This window comes from Typha angustifolia, chromosome 2 (genome assembly GCF_048772165.1).
Source record: "Typha angustifolia cultivar Huaian chromosome 2, ASM4877216v1, whole genome shotgun sequence".
Taxonomy (NCBI): Eukaryota; Viridiplantae; Streptophyta; class Magnoliopsida; order Poales; family Typhaceae; genus Typha; species Typha angustifolia.
This window is the reverse complement of record NC_133240.1, coordinates 60,060-78,290: the sequence shown is the minus strand read 5'-3', so window position 1 is coordinate 78,290 and position 18,231 is coordinate 60,060. Positions and strand designations below refer to the sequence as shown.

The window sequence follows — 18,231 nt, the reverse complement described above, 5'->3', positions numbered from 1 at the left end:
GCACAGGTTCATACATTAGTAATTAAGCATTTATGATTAGAGATGCATTGTAGAAGAATGACCTAAAGAGAGAATTGCCTCTAGATCCTAGAGATTTTAGAGAAGGATAAAAGATATCAAATCCTATTCTCTAATAAGGTAAGATCCCTAATTCCTTCTCCCATGAGGCTTAGGTCAATATCCGCAATTATGATCCTAACTCATGGAGCTGAACATTGTAAGTGAGAGGAGAGTGGTTCTAAAATAAATCAACAAAAGCACCTGGGTCTACTCCAGAAGAGCTGGCAAAGGATAGGATCAAACCAAATAAGCTTCTTATAGAATGGCCCACTTCTTAAGGGAAATAGAGGGAGATTGGTGTGGGTCCACCTTGAGCCCACCTAGAAGAAACAAGAGAGGCCTTGCCTCGAACCTATGGGTCAATGATAGGGCCCATCTCAAAAGAGATTGTAGAAGATGGACTTGAAGCTACCACATACAACAATATTGGAGCTCTAGAGTAGGTAATTCTGAATGACTTAACTTAAGGATATAGAGGCACATAGAGGTGACAGAGAGAAATTGCATGCTAGTAAAGGAGGGTTAATATATGCCCAAATCGGATATGAGATAGCTTGTAACGATTAATGCAATCGGGAGGCTGAAGCAATAATATCATGATATGCTAGCAACTAATGGGGTCACGGTCGATGTGGTCGTAACAATAGGTGAATGCTAGTTAATCAGGCTTTGGGTTATTTTTGGGAAGGTTGCATGTGAGATCTCATAGATCTTGTTGCCCCTCCAGTTGTCCTACTCAAGCTCTTCGAGCATAAGGTCCTCCACCCTAGATACACAAGTCACTTACCAAATAAAGTTAACGATCAAGGCAATGATTGGACATGGTGGATGAGGACCAAAAGCTATTAGTCTCAAAATCAACATGCATGGGAGCAGTTGCACTAGACTTGGACATGGTAGATGATGGGGGTCAAAGTATATGAGGAAGGCCAATATCGGTAAGAATGAGAAGGTGCTTGCGAAAGGTGATAGTGATGAAGACTATCCCTCTAGGTTTGAATATGGGCTTGTCTCTTTGGTTTCTTCTTAGCATAGTCATTGAACACTCTATACCACTAGACGAAAAAAACCCTTCATCTAGCTAGTAACTTGACTGTCACACCAAATGCTTGAAACTCTTGATCTCAGCCCAAACTCTCTTGAGGATGCAAGACATTCTCGTAGTAAGATAATAACCCTGAAATGAGTCATCTTATTACTCCAATAGCAACCTGAGATACTTCGGTACAGTCTGGTCTACTAATCAAGGTTTGAGGATGAAGTTCACTCTTAGAGCTGAAAATCGACCCCTAATGATAGTTTTCCAAAGGAACTCGAGCGAAGGAAGAAGCATTATGAACTTCCCTTTCCAAATCTTCTTCAACCACCACTTCCAATAGAGAGGAGTCTTAACCTAGAGAGTGAGAGAAGTCTCAATGCTACTCCCCATCAACAATTTGTTAACTAGAATTATCATAGAATAAGAGTCTTTGGAGAAGATTTTTTTTAACAACAAGAGAAAAAAGAGAGGTAGATTTTACATTCTTCAACACTTTTAGGGACATTTTCAGGGATGTCCGACACTATCGAGAGATGGGACAAATAATCTTTTGTGTCCAAGACAACCACAACATAAGCAATGTAGAGTATTTATGCAAGAGGAAGTATGGTAGTCTACAACATAGTGAGAATACTTGTTGCCTAAGGAGGAGAACGAAAAGTAGAGAGACAAAAAAGCTGATAAGGTGAACCATGCTTGATCCACTTCTCAGATGAAAATGAGGGACAAACCAACGTGATAGGAGAAAATAAATAAGTTTGCTTACGTGTAAGCAAATCCTTTCAAGACAGTAGAGATAATGAAAGAAAGCTTCAAATTAACTGAATGAAAGGTTGCTTCACAACCAAGGTTACAAAAGAGAAAGGATACACCATTTAGTTTTCCCTTTGTGTGTTTTGTAGCAGTTAGATTTCTTTGAAGGGTATCACATAAAAGACTCGTTGGGTGGATGGTACTATCAAGAAGCACACTGTTCTCATTTGTATTGAAATAAGGAGCTTACATAATTTCTTGGATGAGCGGCTGCTTCAAAAGCCCGGGCTAGTGACCGATCATATTGTGAGGTTTGACATTGCTATAGGAGATAAGGACGATGCTCAAAGATAACGTGTGTTTGCAGCGACATCCAATTGCAAGTGTAGGGCCACCACTTCACTTTGGACCTGCACCCTACTGCTTTGAGAGGGAATGTCGTCCTTGGAACTTAATGGTTGCAGAGTCTTGAACCTATCACATTTCAATTTAGTGAGTTATGACTCACTTTCAAACTCAATGACAAAAAAAGTATGGTTGGATAGGATTCGATGGAGCTAAGGAGTGAATCTGCGGCTAATGACGGGTTTGCGTAGCCACAGTGACCATTTTATTTGATGAAGTTAGCTCCTATGGAGGCAGGCGGAGGCAACATGATACAAACCAGTTTAACTCGATTCAAATTAGGGTCTGGACAAATAAAGCACATTGATATGGTTTCCCTAGACCGAGCACTATCCGAGCCTAGAGTGGGACATTCAAACGCCAGTATAAGATAGGATCTGAAACAATTCTTTAGTTAATCATTTTTGTTGCTTTGATTTTATAACATTTATTTGCTTATTTGCTGAAGAATAAAAATTTCTAGTTGGGAAATTCGATCACTAGTACAAGATACTACCTGCTAACATCATTATCTACTATAGTGCAGCTGAGCCTAAGTGGAGCTTTTTGAGCCTGAAATTACTATCTGGCAATGACTTGAGCCAATCGGGAGCTCTACCAAGTGTCCTTAGTGAGATGCACCTTGGCCTTCACATTTTCTCAACAAGAAGCCTATTCGTTCCAAGATCGAGCAGTCTAACTGTTCAACAATAATTATATAGTTTGGACTAATCCACTTCCTTTCTAGATGTAACTTGCTCCAGTAACGAATGATCGTTTCTCCTTAAAAGGAAGAAAAGAAAAAGAAAAAAGAAATAAATGCAAGCACATCTGAAGAATTATAATCTTCTTTTCTTTCTTTCTTTCTTTCTTTCTTTTTTTCTTCAGAGAAACACCTTTCATTAATATTATGTTACTTTAGAAGTTCACTCTGGAATATACCAATCTATCTCTGACTAGGTCTCACGTGTTATTGAATTTGCCTTAGGAATTGGGGACCACGCACAGAAAATATATACTTTCCAACGAAGAATCACGCGAATATAATGAATAATCTCTTTAAAACCACAAACTCCAGTTGGTTGTACCAGTTAATAAGGTCAAATAGATTCGCTAAAGCATCTGTCACTCATGAACATAAAGCAAATTCAAGCGACCCCATATGAAGCGATATTGCTAGCGATCATATAATTGATTTTCTTGTTCAAACACAAAAGACATGTTACCGGAAATTGACAGTAATACAAGATTCACAAATGATCTGAACCGCTAATCAAATGAGCTCGGTGCAGATGAAACAAGAAAGCGTACATAAATACCTCACCAGAATTGAAAAAAAAAACACATCCTCTGGAAAAAGAAAAAAGAACAGAGTCGTCTTGAGAAGAACGAAGAAAATAAATGACTTCAAACTAAGGATCTCAGCAACGAATAGCCCACTCCTTAATCTAAAGGACTAAGAAAACAAATTGGCTTATGTTAGACAAGCATTCCAACACTAACATTCAGTTAAAACGTTTGTGGCCTCAACACTTAACAATTACCCGATCAGCTAGACACCATCATACCCACTGCCCCAATTTGCCCCTCAAACACTTTCGGAATATCATGAATAAAAGTTCTCTATCCCCAAGAAGACTTGCAGGAATTGCCTCTTCAATTTATTAGTGTACCATTAGGTGTTGTGCATGTTTGAAAATGGCATCAATAGTATGTAAATGACATTTCTTCCTTCTTCAGATGTAAATCAAGCTAAACCCCATCACATCCACTTTAGTGTACAAAGCAGATGAGCGCAATTATAGTGAAAGACTTCATCTGACAATATTCAAACGATTTAGAAATAATAATAGTCAGCTTTTTCATAAGCGATCTATGTTCAAGCCATAAGGTTACATCACTGAAATGAAAACTCCAAGATTCATACTCTCTTAAACTTCCATTTGCACATTATTACACGAACAATTTATTCAACTTCGAATTTGGAGGTCCACTTCATCTTTTCCAACTTACCTGAAGCTCATACACATCAATAGCCCCGCACTTCTCATACACATGATAGATTCCACAATAATAAAAGGTAAACTAGGACCAAGAAAGTACAAAGTGCTCAATCTGATCTGCATATTTGAAAACAAGGCGGTTCTTTATACAAGCACAATTCTATTACACTTAAAAAGGTAAATATATGACGGTAAATTTTATATGTTTCTAGCATTATAATGATACCAAATTTAAGAAAAAATGGAGGAGACGTCATACTAAAAGCTTCTAATAGATAAAATAAATAAAGACATAACATGCATTTTCTAGTTCATTAGATTAAATTTCTTTCAGCTATTCCATTGAACTAGCTCATACTTGGTGCATGACAAAGGTTAGCTCATCCTTAAGACTCCTCGAGTTCTGAGCTTATACAGACTAAAGAGCATGTCAATCAGAATTCGACATGTTTGCTTTATATCAAGCATGTTAAAGCCTGCACCAGCCTATTTCAGCACGAGCCTCAGGCAAAACAGCTTATGCTTCTGATGTCCTGGTTGAATTCTAGGAAAAGCAACTTCTGATAAATTATGTACCATCTTAAAGCTTGTATAAAGTGCTAATTCTAACTAATGGACCTAAATTCTTGATTTTAAGGGCCGAAAGACACTAATTTGAAGGCTATACATGCTTTACTGGAAAGAATTCATGTGCTCACAAGGGCATTAGTAAAGCCTATCAATAAGAACTTTTTTAACGTTTCAAGGTAATAAAACAAGATGCACGTAGAGAATCTAGAAGATCAGGAAAACTTAAGATAAAATTAGCTAATGCAGGCGTTCATTTGTAGCAGAACATATCAATAAAATCAAGGAAGTCAAGTAAAGAAAACTACACTTCTAACGCATGATATCTTCTTATCCTTCCTCGCAAGTCTAATTAAGAGAGCTAGCCTCTTACATAGATAGCAGACGCACTAATAATTTGCCAAAAGCGGAATGAAGGCATAGAAGAGCAACAGCAAGTAAGTAAAAACCACAAGGCAGCACAGCAGTAAGCCAGTAAGCACTCCAAACAAAGATAAGGTACAGGAGCACAGAGGATTCCAAGCATCTAATATATCAGGCAGTACCGACGATTGATACATGATAGATAGATTATAGAGTCAATCAGCATCCATCTGATCTTTCCCTCGATAAGAGCTGCTGATAGAGAAATCTACCGTACAAGTGGGGTGTCCGCCACCATCAACATACGACGACATCTAACACGACGCGAGAGACCAGCGAGAGTAATACGCAACACGAATTTGTAAGAGAAAGAGAGAGTTTACTTCTTATAGCTTCCTCGGACGCCAGGTTTGATCTTGGCGTTCTCAGAGGTGTGCGCGGCGTGGAGGTCGACGATCGCGGACTCGTCGAAGGGGATCTTTGGGTGACGAGCATCGTGGTGGATCTGCATGGATTTAACATCGGGGGCGGTGATCTTGCAGTGCGGACACTCAAACTTGGCGTGGCCGCCTTTGATCTGGCCCGTTCGGTCCGTAAGCCCCGCCTTCCCTCCACCGCGGCTCGTCGTCGCCGCGTCGATCTTCGCCGCGATCTCCTTCGCCGTATGCTTCTTCGGCTTCGCCTTCCCCGTCATCCTCGACTGATCGGACTCCGACTTCCGCTACTTTTATTCCAAGCCCTGAAGAACCCTAATACGACGCGAAGAGGAGGCGCTATATGAGAACAGGAATTGGCTAGAATGAATAAATAAATAATTGTAAAGGGTTTTCTTCTCCCCACAAGGCCACAATCAACGGTCAAGATCACGGCCTTTCTACGACTCCTACTCTTACAAGCAACAACTTACAACTTACAACTCGGCTTGTGTTTGTGTATGTATATATTTTTTTTATTAAATGCATTTTTATCCTTTGCTTTAAAAAAAAGTCACTTTATCCTCTTCAATTTTATTTTAATACCTTCTCTTTCTCTTTCTCTTTCTCTTTCTCTTTATGAGGTGTTAATCCAAACTTAGGATTACTGGATCCAAACTCTGGATGAATAGTCAAGTGGATCTTTCATATATAAACTAAAGAAATAGTTGAAATTCATCTCTAGTTAAGGGTAAAAGAAGTGAGGACTGTTGTTGTTTAAACAAAAATCCTTCTTCTAACAAATATAATGAGGTATTGTTTGTGATTTTAAAGATTCTACTAGTTACATATTAGTCACAAGTATAAGATAGTTAAGTGATGCAAAATGAAATAAAGAGCTTAAAGTAATTTTATGCTAAGTAAAAAGAATAAAATATATTTAATCTTTTTTTTTCATAATTAAAATGTATTAGAATAGCTAATGGCAAAAAAATAAATAAATAAATGTTACATCTTAATCTTAATGTTCCACCAATAAGATAATCCAAGCAATCTTTCAACAAAATGGATTAGAATTTAGGTTGCCTTAAACCATCCTAACAAAAGGTGTAACTATAACACCCCCAGTCAGCATGGTCACGTGCATGCCCACGTGCTCACATGGTAAGTGCGGCATCCGCGACAAGACAGACAAGGTCGTCGTGCAACGAAACACATATACTCACATTATTAATCTCAAGATAAATTATACTATTATTCAAATAAATATGTTAACATATCGATATTCAAATTCACAAAAATTATTCTGAGTTACTACATAATTTGACAGGACCCACATAAGTTACAACAAATTATCAAGATATAACAAATACAATTAATATAATACCGTCCAACTTGTACAATATTTTCTATTGTACAAAACACGTTCAAATATAATAAAAAACATTGTACAAAGTGGCAGCTTGAGAAGGACTCGGAGGCGGAGTGATTGAGTGAGTCAAAGAGTGAGTGGTGCTGACGGAGGTTGGCTGATTGGGAAAAAAAATTAGGAGTTTGGGACTATGGTTGTATGAAAAAACCCTCTTATTGATAAAGGATGAGTAGATGAGATTTGCAAGTAGAGAAGGCTTGAGGGTCTCGATAGAGGAGGCCGATGAAGGAGGCTGTTTAGAAGAGGAGTTTGGAGGAGGATGAGAAAGACGAGGCAACGGCTTGAGGAGTAAGTGGAGGCATGCAGATGGTGGAGGAGGACGAGGGCGAAGATGAGGCGACGACTTACGAAAGAAGAGTCGACTTTGTGAAAGGAGGATGAGGATGAGGAGGACAAAGAGGCAACTTGGTGAAGTAGGAGGATGAAGATGAGGAGGAGGCGACCCGTCGATAGAGGAGGAGGTAGCAGGCCAATGGCTTAAAGGAAAATAGATCAAAAAGAGAGGCGGAGGTTATTGGAGCTTGGAGTTTAGGATTAGGGTATGAGAGAGAATTGTTTATATACTGAGCTTATTAAGCCGAGCCTAAGCGAGCCAGTTTTTGCTCTAGCTTAGGTCTATGCTCAACTCAACTCAAACTGAGCTAAGACGAGCTTGAGCTTTAGTAGAGCTGAACTCGATGCCAAGCTGCTCGTTTATTTTGACACCCCTACCAACATGAATTATATCTCAAAAGTCTAAGAAAGACTTAGTTTTGATTTTCATCAATCTACATAGTGATAATAAAACCAATACATCTGAATAGTGATTAGTGATAAATCTGAGAATTTTAATTTTTTTTGTTTTAATATTTTGTTTGGAGGTTGCTTTGATATAACAAGATAAAGATCTTTTTAGCAAAACCTATTTTTCTTATTGACGATGAAGGAGAATAGAGACCAAAGATGGAAGAGATTGAGCCTTAGAGGCCTTGGTGGGGCATACTTGGAGTTCTTGTTATCATAAAAGAACATACTAAGATTGTGGAGAAGAAATGAGAAGCTTTATTTAGAAGATACCTCAGAGAAAAGAAGTCTATCAAGATTTGCTGATATTTGATGTGAGAGAAAGAAGAGAAGCAGAAAAAATTAATTATTTATGCTTTACAAATATTATAAGATCTCTATACATTAAATGGAAAGAGATATTTTGAAATTTAGTGTAAGAATAATTTTGGTATTTAAAAAGATGTTGGGTGAAACTGCAAAGTTCCGAACGGAGAAGGGTGTAAATTTTAAATTAGACTAGTTTATGACTCAAATTGGCCGGAATGTTATGTTAAAAAGTCTAAAAAGAGTGAAACACTTTAGTGATATTTAAAAAGTTTTCAGCTGGCAATTATGTAAAAGCACTAATAAAATATTTTAGTATGGTTTTGGTGGACCTCACTTTCGGAGACTAGAGAGCATTAACTTATGCTTATTTATCATTAATTAATTAATTAGTTAGTTAAATGTAATTGGGACGTAGTGGTTATGAAAAAATATTCAGAAATCGAAGGGGGGCAACGTCGTCGTCAATTGGATCCACGGGGTTTTCTCATTTTCTGGTTTTAGCCCGCTTTCAGATACGGCGTGCACGCACACAGATTGGCCATTCTTGCGGCTATAAACATTCCACCAGTAATTATAAGGCAAATAGAAAAAAAAGAATAAAAAAAAATAGACAGAGGTAGAGAACTGTTGTGATGCCTCCTGAGTACTGCCAGGTTTTATAGGTGGCCGTGGAGGGGTAGTAACAAGATTGATTGGGTTTGCTGTCTCCTCTGGATTAGTACAACGCGGCGAACGAGACCCCATAGAGTGGACTGGGGAAGTCTTGGGCCAACAAAAGTAGAATACCACTCAAATGATCTCTCCTGCGACGTGGCGCTTCCTCAATCGCACACCTTTCCTCACCTCCATTGCTAAACTCTCTCTCTCTCTCTCTCTCTCTCTCTCTCTCTCTCTCTCTCTCTGCGATTCGGGAAAAACCTAGTTGCAGTAGTAGTATAGCAGTTGCAGTGTCTCGTTCACTTCCTAGTTCCCACTCGCATCGCCGCCCGCTGGAAGCTAACGTGCGCCTCGCTCCGCCCCGTGCGTACGTAAGCAACAATTAGGGGAAATCAATAAAATAAGGGGCTTTTCAATTGTGCATTAGAACAGAGAAGTCCACCACCACCGGAGGAATGGATTGACGCGTAGGGCGAAGTGGATGGCTAAAATCGGAACACTGTTGATTCCCGAGCCCGAGGCGGTGATCCCTCTATCTAGACTTCAGAGAGGAACCGACCAAGAGGACATCGATTCAATCCCGGTCGCCTCCTGCATGCGTATTTCATCCATATTAACCAATCCTCTGCGATGAAAGAGGAGGAGCTAAGGGGTCTTCGCGATAATCTCTAGCAGATCGTCAGGCACTCACTGAGCGTTCAACAATGTCCTTCCTGACCAGTTCTTTCAGCTGACCAAAGGGCGGCGCGGCGGGTGAAGGGAGCTTCACTTATCGAGAGGAATGAATTCGAGTATTAGCCAGGGGAAGAGTTCTTTGAAAAAGAACCAAGTAGAGGTCCCGTTCCCCAATCGAATGAATTAAATCGTCAAAGAAGGGAGAAAAATAGAAAGCAGAAAGATCTGGAGAGCATGAGCCGGTTGAGAGCTACTGGAGAGAGAAAGGAAGACGGAGGGAAGGTGGTGGATCTGGAGATGACCAGAGATTTCATGGTGCGTGGTGCTAAGCCTAATTTGGGTTACAGGAACAACTCGGAAGCGGAGATCGCGGGTGATGCCACCGGGGCCAGCAGCAACGGTCACCGGTTCCTCGATCGGAGCAAGGTCAGGATACTGCTTTGCGATAGCGACCCAAAGAGCTCCCAGGAGGTACTCCACCTCCTCTGCAATTGCTCTTACCAAGGTCTGCGCTGCCCCGTCTTCTTTGTTATTCCCTTTTTCTATTAATATACAAGGTCTATACCCTAGCTATAACCATGAGACAACGAGCTTTCCAAAATCTCTTAGTTTGTTGTTGACATCCCTGTTAATCTTGCATCTTCTATTCAAAGACGTGTTCCTCACCGGAAGGCATGCATCTGGTTATGCTTATCATGAATCTCTGTTGATTACAGTAACTTCTGTGAGGTCGGCTAGGCAGGTGATTAACGTGCTCAACACCCAGGGAGCCGAGATTGACATCATACTAGCTGAGGTTGACCTTCCAATAGCCAAAGGATTCAAGATGTTGAAGTACATAGCTAGAGAGAGGGAGTTGAGGCGCATTCCCATTATCAGTAAGCTTTCCTGCATATTCCTCTTACAACTGCTTTTCAAGTTCGTGTTTGAGATTTCACACCTAGATCCTGATCGTCGCATCTTCCTGTACTCCTTAGTGATGTCTGCTCAAGATGAGGTTTCAGTTGTTGTCAAGTGCCTGCGCCTTGGAGCAGCTGACTACCTTGTGAAACCATTGCGTACCAATGAACTCTTGAACCTGTGGACCCACATGTGGCGACGAAGACGCATGGTACTGTCTGTTATTCCTACATCTTTAATGATGTCTTCTGACTTGTGATCCTTGAAAGCATGTTGCACAATCTGGGAACAATTGGTATCAACATCTGTGTTTGCTTGTTTGGCAGCTTGGTCTATCTGAGAAGGACATCTTCAACCATGATTTTGAGTTGGCACTGTCAGACCCTAGTGATGCTAACACAAATAGCACAACTCTACTCTCAGATGACACTGATGATAAACCAAGGGAAAATGCATATAAGGAAATGAGTAATTCAAATCAACATGAATATGAGGTAAACCTTGATTTTCGAATGGAATCTGTCTCATTTAAGATCTTCAATACTCTATTGCAGATATTTGGTCTCAGTCCCTCTTGATTCCTTTTGTATAGTTGGTAAATTTGATTCCTTTTTGTAATCAATTTAGTCAGCTCACAAATTTGGCTATGTGCATTGCTTCTAGATTGCTGTGGTGTGTGTATTTTATTGTAATCCTTTTACATCCTTGTGGGATTGTAATACCCAGATGGTAAGGGTCACCATTTTGAGATATATTAATGTTGTATCTTTCCAGCCAAATGCCTCTATTGATGAGCATGAGCGCAATAATATAGTAGAAGATGCACCAGATATTCGGGATTGTGGTGATCAAGCATGTAAGTATCATAGATCTTTCTGCTGCTCCTGCTGCTCAGTTTACCTTTCTTTATCAATGCCTGTATCTTCTTCTCCCAGTCTTACTCAGGACAAGAAATTCTTACCAGTATTCTCAGGAGAAATCTTCTCATGTCCAAGAAAGACAGATTTGAGGGTTGCAAAGTCTTCAGCATTCTTGGCATATGTTAAGTCAAGCACACCAACCAACGACTCCCAGTATAGCCAATTAGATGCAACTGCTGCCCAGTCAGAACCCTCGCATTGTAAAGAAAGACATTTTGCAGGAGGTGATTATGAGAGATGTATAAACAGAGGGGAACGAGAAAGCTGCTCGGACAGACATGACGTCGTTACTACTGTAAATGTTCGGGAGCCAGAGTCAACTCAGATGGCAATAGAATTTCCCATGGTGCACTTCTCTTCTTCTAGCACACGGAAAGACTCTGGAAATGAGGGCCAACTTGATGTTTCTGGTGCTCCATCAGTCTTTCCTTTACCATTTTACTACCCAGGAATGGTGGAGCAGGGTGTGACACCCCCATCTGCGCACATGTTTCAGGAGAACTTAAACAATATGCATACACATGGTGTACAACCTACATTGCTGCCCCAGTATGGTGTTGTTCCTCACTACCCTCATATGCCAATTGCACCATCATTTCCATATAATTCTGTTGGCATAAGGTTGCCATCAGGCCATATCCCTGCACAAAATGTCTGGTCATCAATGACAAGCGTGCCAATGCTTGAAGCAAAATCTGGCCGAACTGAAAGACGGGCTGCAGCACTAGTCAAATTCAGGCAGAAAAGGAAGGAACGATGCTTTGACAAGAAGATTAGGTATGTAAACCGAAAGCGACTTGCTGAAACGAGGCCTAGAGTCCGAGGTCAGTTTGTAAGGCAGGGGAATAATGCAGATATACACTTCGGTGGACTTAGCACTGGTGATGATAATTCAGAGGAGGATGATGATGAGGACCAAATATCAAGGGAGATAGGGCTTTTGTCTTCTCCAGAATAGAAAATGTAGATTGATGAATGGAAGTTGACAAACTATTGCTTGTGCTGTCAGGCACCAGATCTCCAATTTACTAGGCGATTCATACATTTGCTCTCCAACTACTCCTCGTATTTGCATAATTAACATTGGCTTATCTCGTGCAGAGGATGACAAAATCAGGGAAAAGAATTATCTTAGTGGAAGAGGCATTTTAGCGGTACTGTCTGTTAACTCTTCCGAACAATCTTACATTTACACGTATCTTTTCAATGGTGGAGAGTGGTTCTTTTATAAAATATATATTTAGCCTTCTTTCATGTTTGATCTCTCATGTTTATCAAGCCTCAATTGAGCTGAAGAAGAAAATCATGAAACCCTCTATATTATACCAAACTTAGTTCTAGTTCATTTACTTTGGTGGCTAGTTTTCGCAACCATACAACTGTCAATTTAATACACTTGCATGTTATATATATATATATATACTGTACTTTGTTTTTTTTTTAATGAATTATAAGATTTTGATATTTTACCAAAGGATTGCCATTGCAGTGGCATGAGACGTGCCAACCTTAACTTGGGACAATACGTATTGCCATCATTTGTCGTGCCGACTGCCAAATCAGTGCATTATTGACATATGAATTGTTTTGACCATGGAAACCAGTTTTAGCTGATCCCAAGTTGGATTGGCTCGAAACAAATTGGGATTGACCATAGTTGGCGGGTTGGGATCGGTCGTATTAGTTGATCCTGCCCGATATGGGAGAGAGAGAGAGAGATAGAGAGAGGAAGAGAAGGGAGAAAAAAAATTAAAATTTGGCTTGTGGTAGTAAGAGAGGGGGAGGAATAGACATAGGGTTTTATTTTTTTAAGTTAAATTTTTAGACTTCGTATGTGAATAATTTTAAGTTTTCTTATCTTTTTTATAAATTTTTAGAATTTTTATATTTTTAAATAATGTTTAGAATTTTACTTAGTTAAAAATAGTTTGGTTCAATATGAGCGGTTGATACAGTTGATTTGATACGAGCGGTCAATATAGTTGATACGACCGATACGTATTATTTTTTTAGATGGTTGATCTCGATCCCGATCTTGATATTGTGTTTGGAACCTTGATCTTGATATGTCGAAGAACAATCTCTAAACCTTATGAGGGTCTTAAAATAAGTTTTAGGGAATAAATTAAAGTTTTTCAACACTATGTATTTGTGTAACATGTGTAGTTCGATTCTAATACAATGATTTTCTCCATTTTTTCTAGGATCATAATTGTTGGGGACAACCAAAACTTATTGGTTTTTAAAATTTGAACTAGAATTTATATAGATCAAGCACCAAAGTGCAAATGTAGTAAAATGGGTGAAAGAGACCCCAAATTATGATTCTTTAAATTAAGATATGCTTAATTTTTGCCTTCCGGTCAGAATGGCCTCTGAAAAAGTGCCATACATGCTCTACTCCGACTTTTATCCAGTCTCTATGCCCACTTTCGAGCAATTGGGAATAGACCAGCTGGGCCTCATGGTGGATCTTGTTGCTCTAGGTTTTGATAGCACAACGATGAGGGGACATGAAAGAGTATCGAGATATCAATGATGATTGTCGATAATTCACTAGCACAATACATATTGATTGACCGACACAACAATCAATGATTTGTGCTTTAGAAGATCGTGTTGTGTTTTCTTATCCTTTTCTGTGGAGGTTAGATGTATTCAGCCCCAGCTATCTTTAAATGGAGAAATGACCTTTTTACCATCCTGCACTTAAAAGAGAGAAGGTAAAGCAGGAGAGTAATTAAAAAGAAAAAGGAAACGAGTGTTGCATTGAAGAAAAAGAAGAAAAAAGGTACTATAATGTTGCATTGAAGAAAAAGAAGAAAAAAGGTACTATCTTTTGGAAGGCCTTTTGCCCTTTCTTACATTTTCATTGTGCTAGAAGCCTAGAACTAATCTGGCTAAAGAAATATACTTGGTTAGTTGATTAGATTGTATCCTTTTCTTACTTTGCATTATTAAGGAAGAAAATAGTGGGACATACATACATACATACATATATATATATATATATATATATATATATATATATATATATAAAGAGAAAAAAAAGTGTATGGGTTTATTATTTCTTTCAATGGATGGAAGTTCAGCAGTGTTGTCATCCAGAAGGTTTCCTTTACAGTATGGAATACGGGATAGCTCATTTGACCTATCCTCTTTTGGACCATGCCTTTAGCTATGTATATATCGCTGATTTTTTGGTACACGAATAACCTCCTAACAAAATTTTATACTGTGTCATTTTAGATTTATCTACATAGATCATTTATTTTCTCACTTTTCGACAAAAAGAGAAGCTTACACTTGCTTAATCTTTTGGTTCTTTTCTATGTTAGGTTTTTTGATGGAAATTAACATATGCTACTCTTTCAGGCTAGTGTTCTTTCTATTGCTAAGTAATCAAGGATCCTAAGATTCCATTTTCTGTACGTCCACTTTAAAGAGTTCAAGGTTATCCTATCTGCAAGACCCCCAGATGGATTTACTCCATATATGCATCAACCATATTTATCTCATTTCAGGAGCAAATGTACTGATTTACCATTGCTGGGTGATTCCTCTAAATTCTGAGGAGCTGCATAGATATTTATTTTTCAGAATTGTGTAAGGAATATCACTATAAGAAGAGTTTAGAGTCCTTTGCCTGATCTGACTCATCTTACTTGTAAGGACATAGAAATCATGTTGTTAATAGTTAGGATAACCAATCAAAATTATTGTTAATTATGATTTTCCTATATCTAAACTTGTAGATATATATTGAAATATCAAATGAAGCTGCAATGTTTCAAGAATGATACCAAGAGTGGGCACCATTCTATAACTGGCGTCCATGCATCCACATAGACAGCCACATGTGTTTGCGGTGTCTATGCCTCCCACTTAGTGCTAACCTACATGGCCCTCTTATGACATTGGAACCTTAGCTAGTTTATAGCTTATCAGAAAACTGGTTGACAACTTCAAAATTTAAACCACATCACTTTTTGTCTTATATTCTACACCAATGTAGCACATCTCATCTGGAGCAGATGGAGTACGTTCTTTATTTATTTCTTCACGGATCATTTCTATGTCAATGTTCTTTTGGCATATAATGAGAATCTCTATTTCTAGACTACTGACAAAATTGCACTCCATGTTAGTTTTGTTTGTCATGATATTCTGTTAGTTCTGCTCTTATTCATGGCTTTAAGGATTTGAAGCAAGTAATTATGCTATGGACAGCAAGTTAGCATATGGATAGGTAAATCTACTGCTAAATTTCAGTTCTTAGTACAATAATGATCTTGGCTTTCCTTATACACTGCTGATGTATTCCCCAGTACTTAAGCATAGTAATGGAGTGCTTCACTGTTTTGTATTGTTTCCTGTTCTAACTGATGCCTATGCAAACAAAAATACCTACATTACCATGTCTTCATAATTGTTCCTATCCTAACAAGTCTTTCCTTGGTTTATGACAACTTTGATTTGCCAGTTTATCCCAAGTTAGCAAGGTAAGTCGGTATACGGGCAAATGGGATTATACATTACCTTAAGGCTAGAATGATTTAAAGTGGAAGACTTGCAAGGAGGCAAGCCAATTCTCATACTTGTTAACCACTTAAGTCCAAGCTTTTTGTACTCTTCGGATAAAGCTATGAAGTATGCAACACTACATTAGTAGGTGAAAACTAATAAAAGAAGCAAGGAGAAATGAGAAAGAAACTATCTGAGGTATTGCTCAAATTTTGCTACCTAATGAATTCTTCTCTTCTTCCTGGTAAGGAAGAGGATAACTAAGGTACTGTCATATTCATGATGGAATTTCAACTTTGCTAATGGAAATAGTATTCGGACTGAAAAATGATGACTAGTAGAAGAGGCAAGATGTTGATTGAATTTTGTATCTTTTAATCGTTGGTTGAGAGTAATCTACATGCCATGCTCAATCTGTATAAATTTACCTATGATGCTTTAAAAGTCTGGCAGTTATGTACTATGTATGTCCTGATTATATAAGAAATTCACCTTGGCTAACTCAATGCTGCCTAGAGATCATGTGGTGCATATGTCAGTGCATAGATCTCATTTTGGAATTTTTGTTTTGGTGATAGGTGATCTTGCAATGGATTTCTGGTGTTGCTGCGATGAATTTGTTAAAAGAAAATCTTATAGGTTATTTATAAGGGTTAATATATTGGACAAAGATGAAGCAATGAGAACAAGGGTTCTGTGTGCCGAGATGAATATGTTTAGATGGATGAGTGGTGTTAGTAGAAAAGATAGAATGAGAGGTGTGTCCATGATAAGTAGTGGCACCAACTGAATTAAAAGATTGTTAGAAGATTCTTTAAATCTCATTTGTGCATGTCTCATGACCACAAAGTAGATTGGTAACAGAATATCTCATGCAAGTCAAATGTGCTTCAAGAAGGAAAATAAGAAAAGGAATGACTTAGGTGAAAGTATATAGTAAGACCACCTGATATTAGAATGTTGGAGGCAGCTTGATTGCGACAGAGTTGAGTGGATGAAAAATTGAAAATTATTCACACTGCCAAGCCTGAATACTTGAGTTTAAGGCTTGACTGCTCCTTTGTTCTAGAAAGTATTGAGAAACTTACTTTTGCCAAAGATCAATTGATAACACATATTACATTATCAGAACAAAGATAAGTGTCTATTATACCAATTAATTTCTTGACCTGGAGAAGGTCTGTAGGACATGGCAAAACTGCTGTTTATTTTCCTTTTGTGTCAGACTGTCAGGTCAGGTCTGAATTGGAAGCTGCAAAATTATCCAATCCTTATCTAATATTACTTATACATACGATGGCTGGTCCAGATGACCTTGGTAGGATTTCCACGGAGAGTGTTTTATAAATGTAGACTATTAGATAAATTTATATAATTATATTAGATAGAGGCACATAACTGAAGCAAGATACATGCTTTGCGGCGGTTACAGCATATGCAGATGGAGAAAAGAACAACCACCTAAGAAAGTTGAATACTGACCTTTTCCTTTTTATTCCCCACTTTTGTTTGTTTCTCTGTTATTTCAGTTCATCAAGGACATCTATTTGTTTATGATAGGTTTGGATTTGCCTAGTGCTACCTACTATTAAGCTAAAGCAGGACTGAACTGATAATAAGCTTTTGATTTTTTTGGAGCATTGTGTTATTTGGGCAGGGCCCTACAAAAGGTTTGTGGAGTTGTAAGAATCACATTAAGCATATGATAAAGTGCAGGTACTTGTACCGGCTGTAGTGAACACTAAAGGCATTGTTCCAAGTCCGTGATGTCAAAAAGGTGTCATTTGAGTGCTGAAGCTGTGTATTATGATTGTTGGGTATTTTAAGGAATTCTTGTTTAGATTCCTATTCCTCTGTTTAGTTATCTGACTACCATTTTATTTCTAGACAGGAAACCTACATGATAGTAATTGTGGTAACTTGTCTGAGTTCTAACATATGGTTTGACAAGACTATGACTACATGATCGTATGGTTTTGCCATCATATTAACCAGGATCGGCTCTCTCAATGCACTGAAATACTTTTTCGCTTGTAGATTAATGGCTCCACGAAGTTTTCAGGAAATAGAATCTTTTTATCTGGATCATTAATGCAAGTTAGAAGCTCAATTGCTTCAACTATGTCACAGATAATATAGCCTTCGAGGTTACAACTAACTCTAGACTCCATTCGTTGCCCAGTATGTTTGAGCAAAAGCCTATTCTGTTCATCTCTCCCTTTTAAGAGCAAACAGATTGCCTTTCTGCAAGATACTGTCTATTTAGTACCGACCCAATCACTGTGCCAAAGCCAACTGATTCGATCTTCATTCAACCTGCACCTGTCCCGGTAGTGCTAATTTTAGTTAATAAGCTGGAGCTCAAGGATCTGAAAGGACTTGGGTCAACATCATTGTTCCTATTCTTCAATGGATAGTAGCAACTCTGCTTACCAGGACAATGACTAAA

General features: G+C 38.5%; 2 protein-coding genes across 4 annotated transcripts; one reads left to right on the top strand and one right to left on the bottom strand.

Annotated features, from left to right (window-relative positions):
• Positions 1 to 4,055: 4,055 nt before the first annotated feature.
• LOC140776180 (protein METHYLENE BLUE SENSITIVITY 1-like) lies at positions 4,056 to 5,958 on the bottom strand. Of its 2 annotated transcripts, XM_073119802.1 has the most exons (2): positions 5,553 to 5,958; positions 4,056 to 4,356 (listed from the first exon to the last, which is right to left on the bottom strand). In XM_073119802.1, exons 1-2 carry the CDS (start codon positions 5,861 to 5,863, stop codon positions 4,347 to 4,349), a joined length of 321 nt encoding a protein of 106 aa, XP_072975903.1. In that variant the 5' UTR covers positions 5,864 to 5,958; the 3' UTR covers positions 4,056 to 4,346. The 2 variants fall into 2 exon arrangements, with proteins under 2 accessions (XP_072975903.1, XP_072975911.1); XM_073119810.1 differs by lacking the exon at positions 4,056 to 4,356 and having other exon boundaries at positions 5,306 to 5,957.
• Positions 5,959 to 8,819: 2,861 nt separating this feature from the next.
• On the top strand, positions 8,820 to 16,300 carry LOC140769759 (two-component response regulator-like PRR1). Of its 2 annotated transcripts, XR_012105953.1 has the most exons (7): positions 8,820 to 9,943; positions 10,155 to 10,316; positions 10,416 to 10,549; positions 10,665 to 10,832; positions 11,113 to 11,194; positions 11,303 to 12,412; positions 14,634 to 16,300. XR_012105953.1 is itself a non-coding variant. In XM_073110624.1 (6 exons), exons 1-6 carry the CDS (start codon positions 9,673 to 9,675, stop codon positions 12,214 to 12,216), a joined length of 1,731 nt encoding a protein of 576 aa, XP_072966725.1. In that variant the 5' UTR covers positions 8,820 to 9,672; the 3' UTR covers positions 12,217 to 12,512. The 2 variants fall into 2 exon arrangements, 1 of the variants encoding a protein (XP_072966725.1); XM_073110624.1 differs by lacking the exon at positions 14,634 to 16,300 and having other exon boundaries at positions 11,303 to 12,512.
• Positions 16,301 to 18,231: the final 1,931 nt, after the last annotated feature.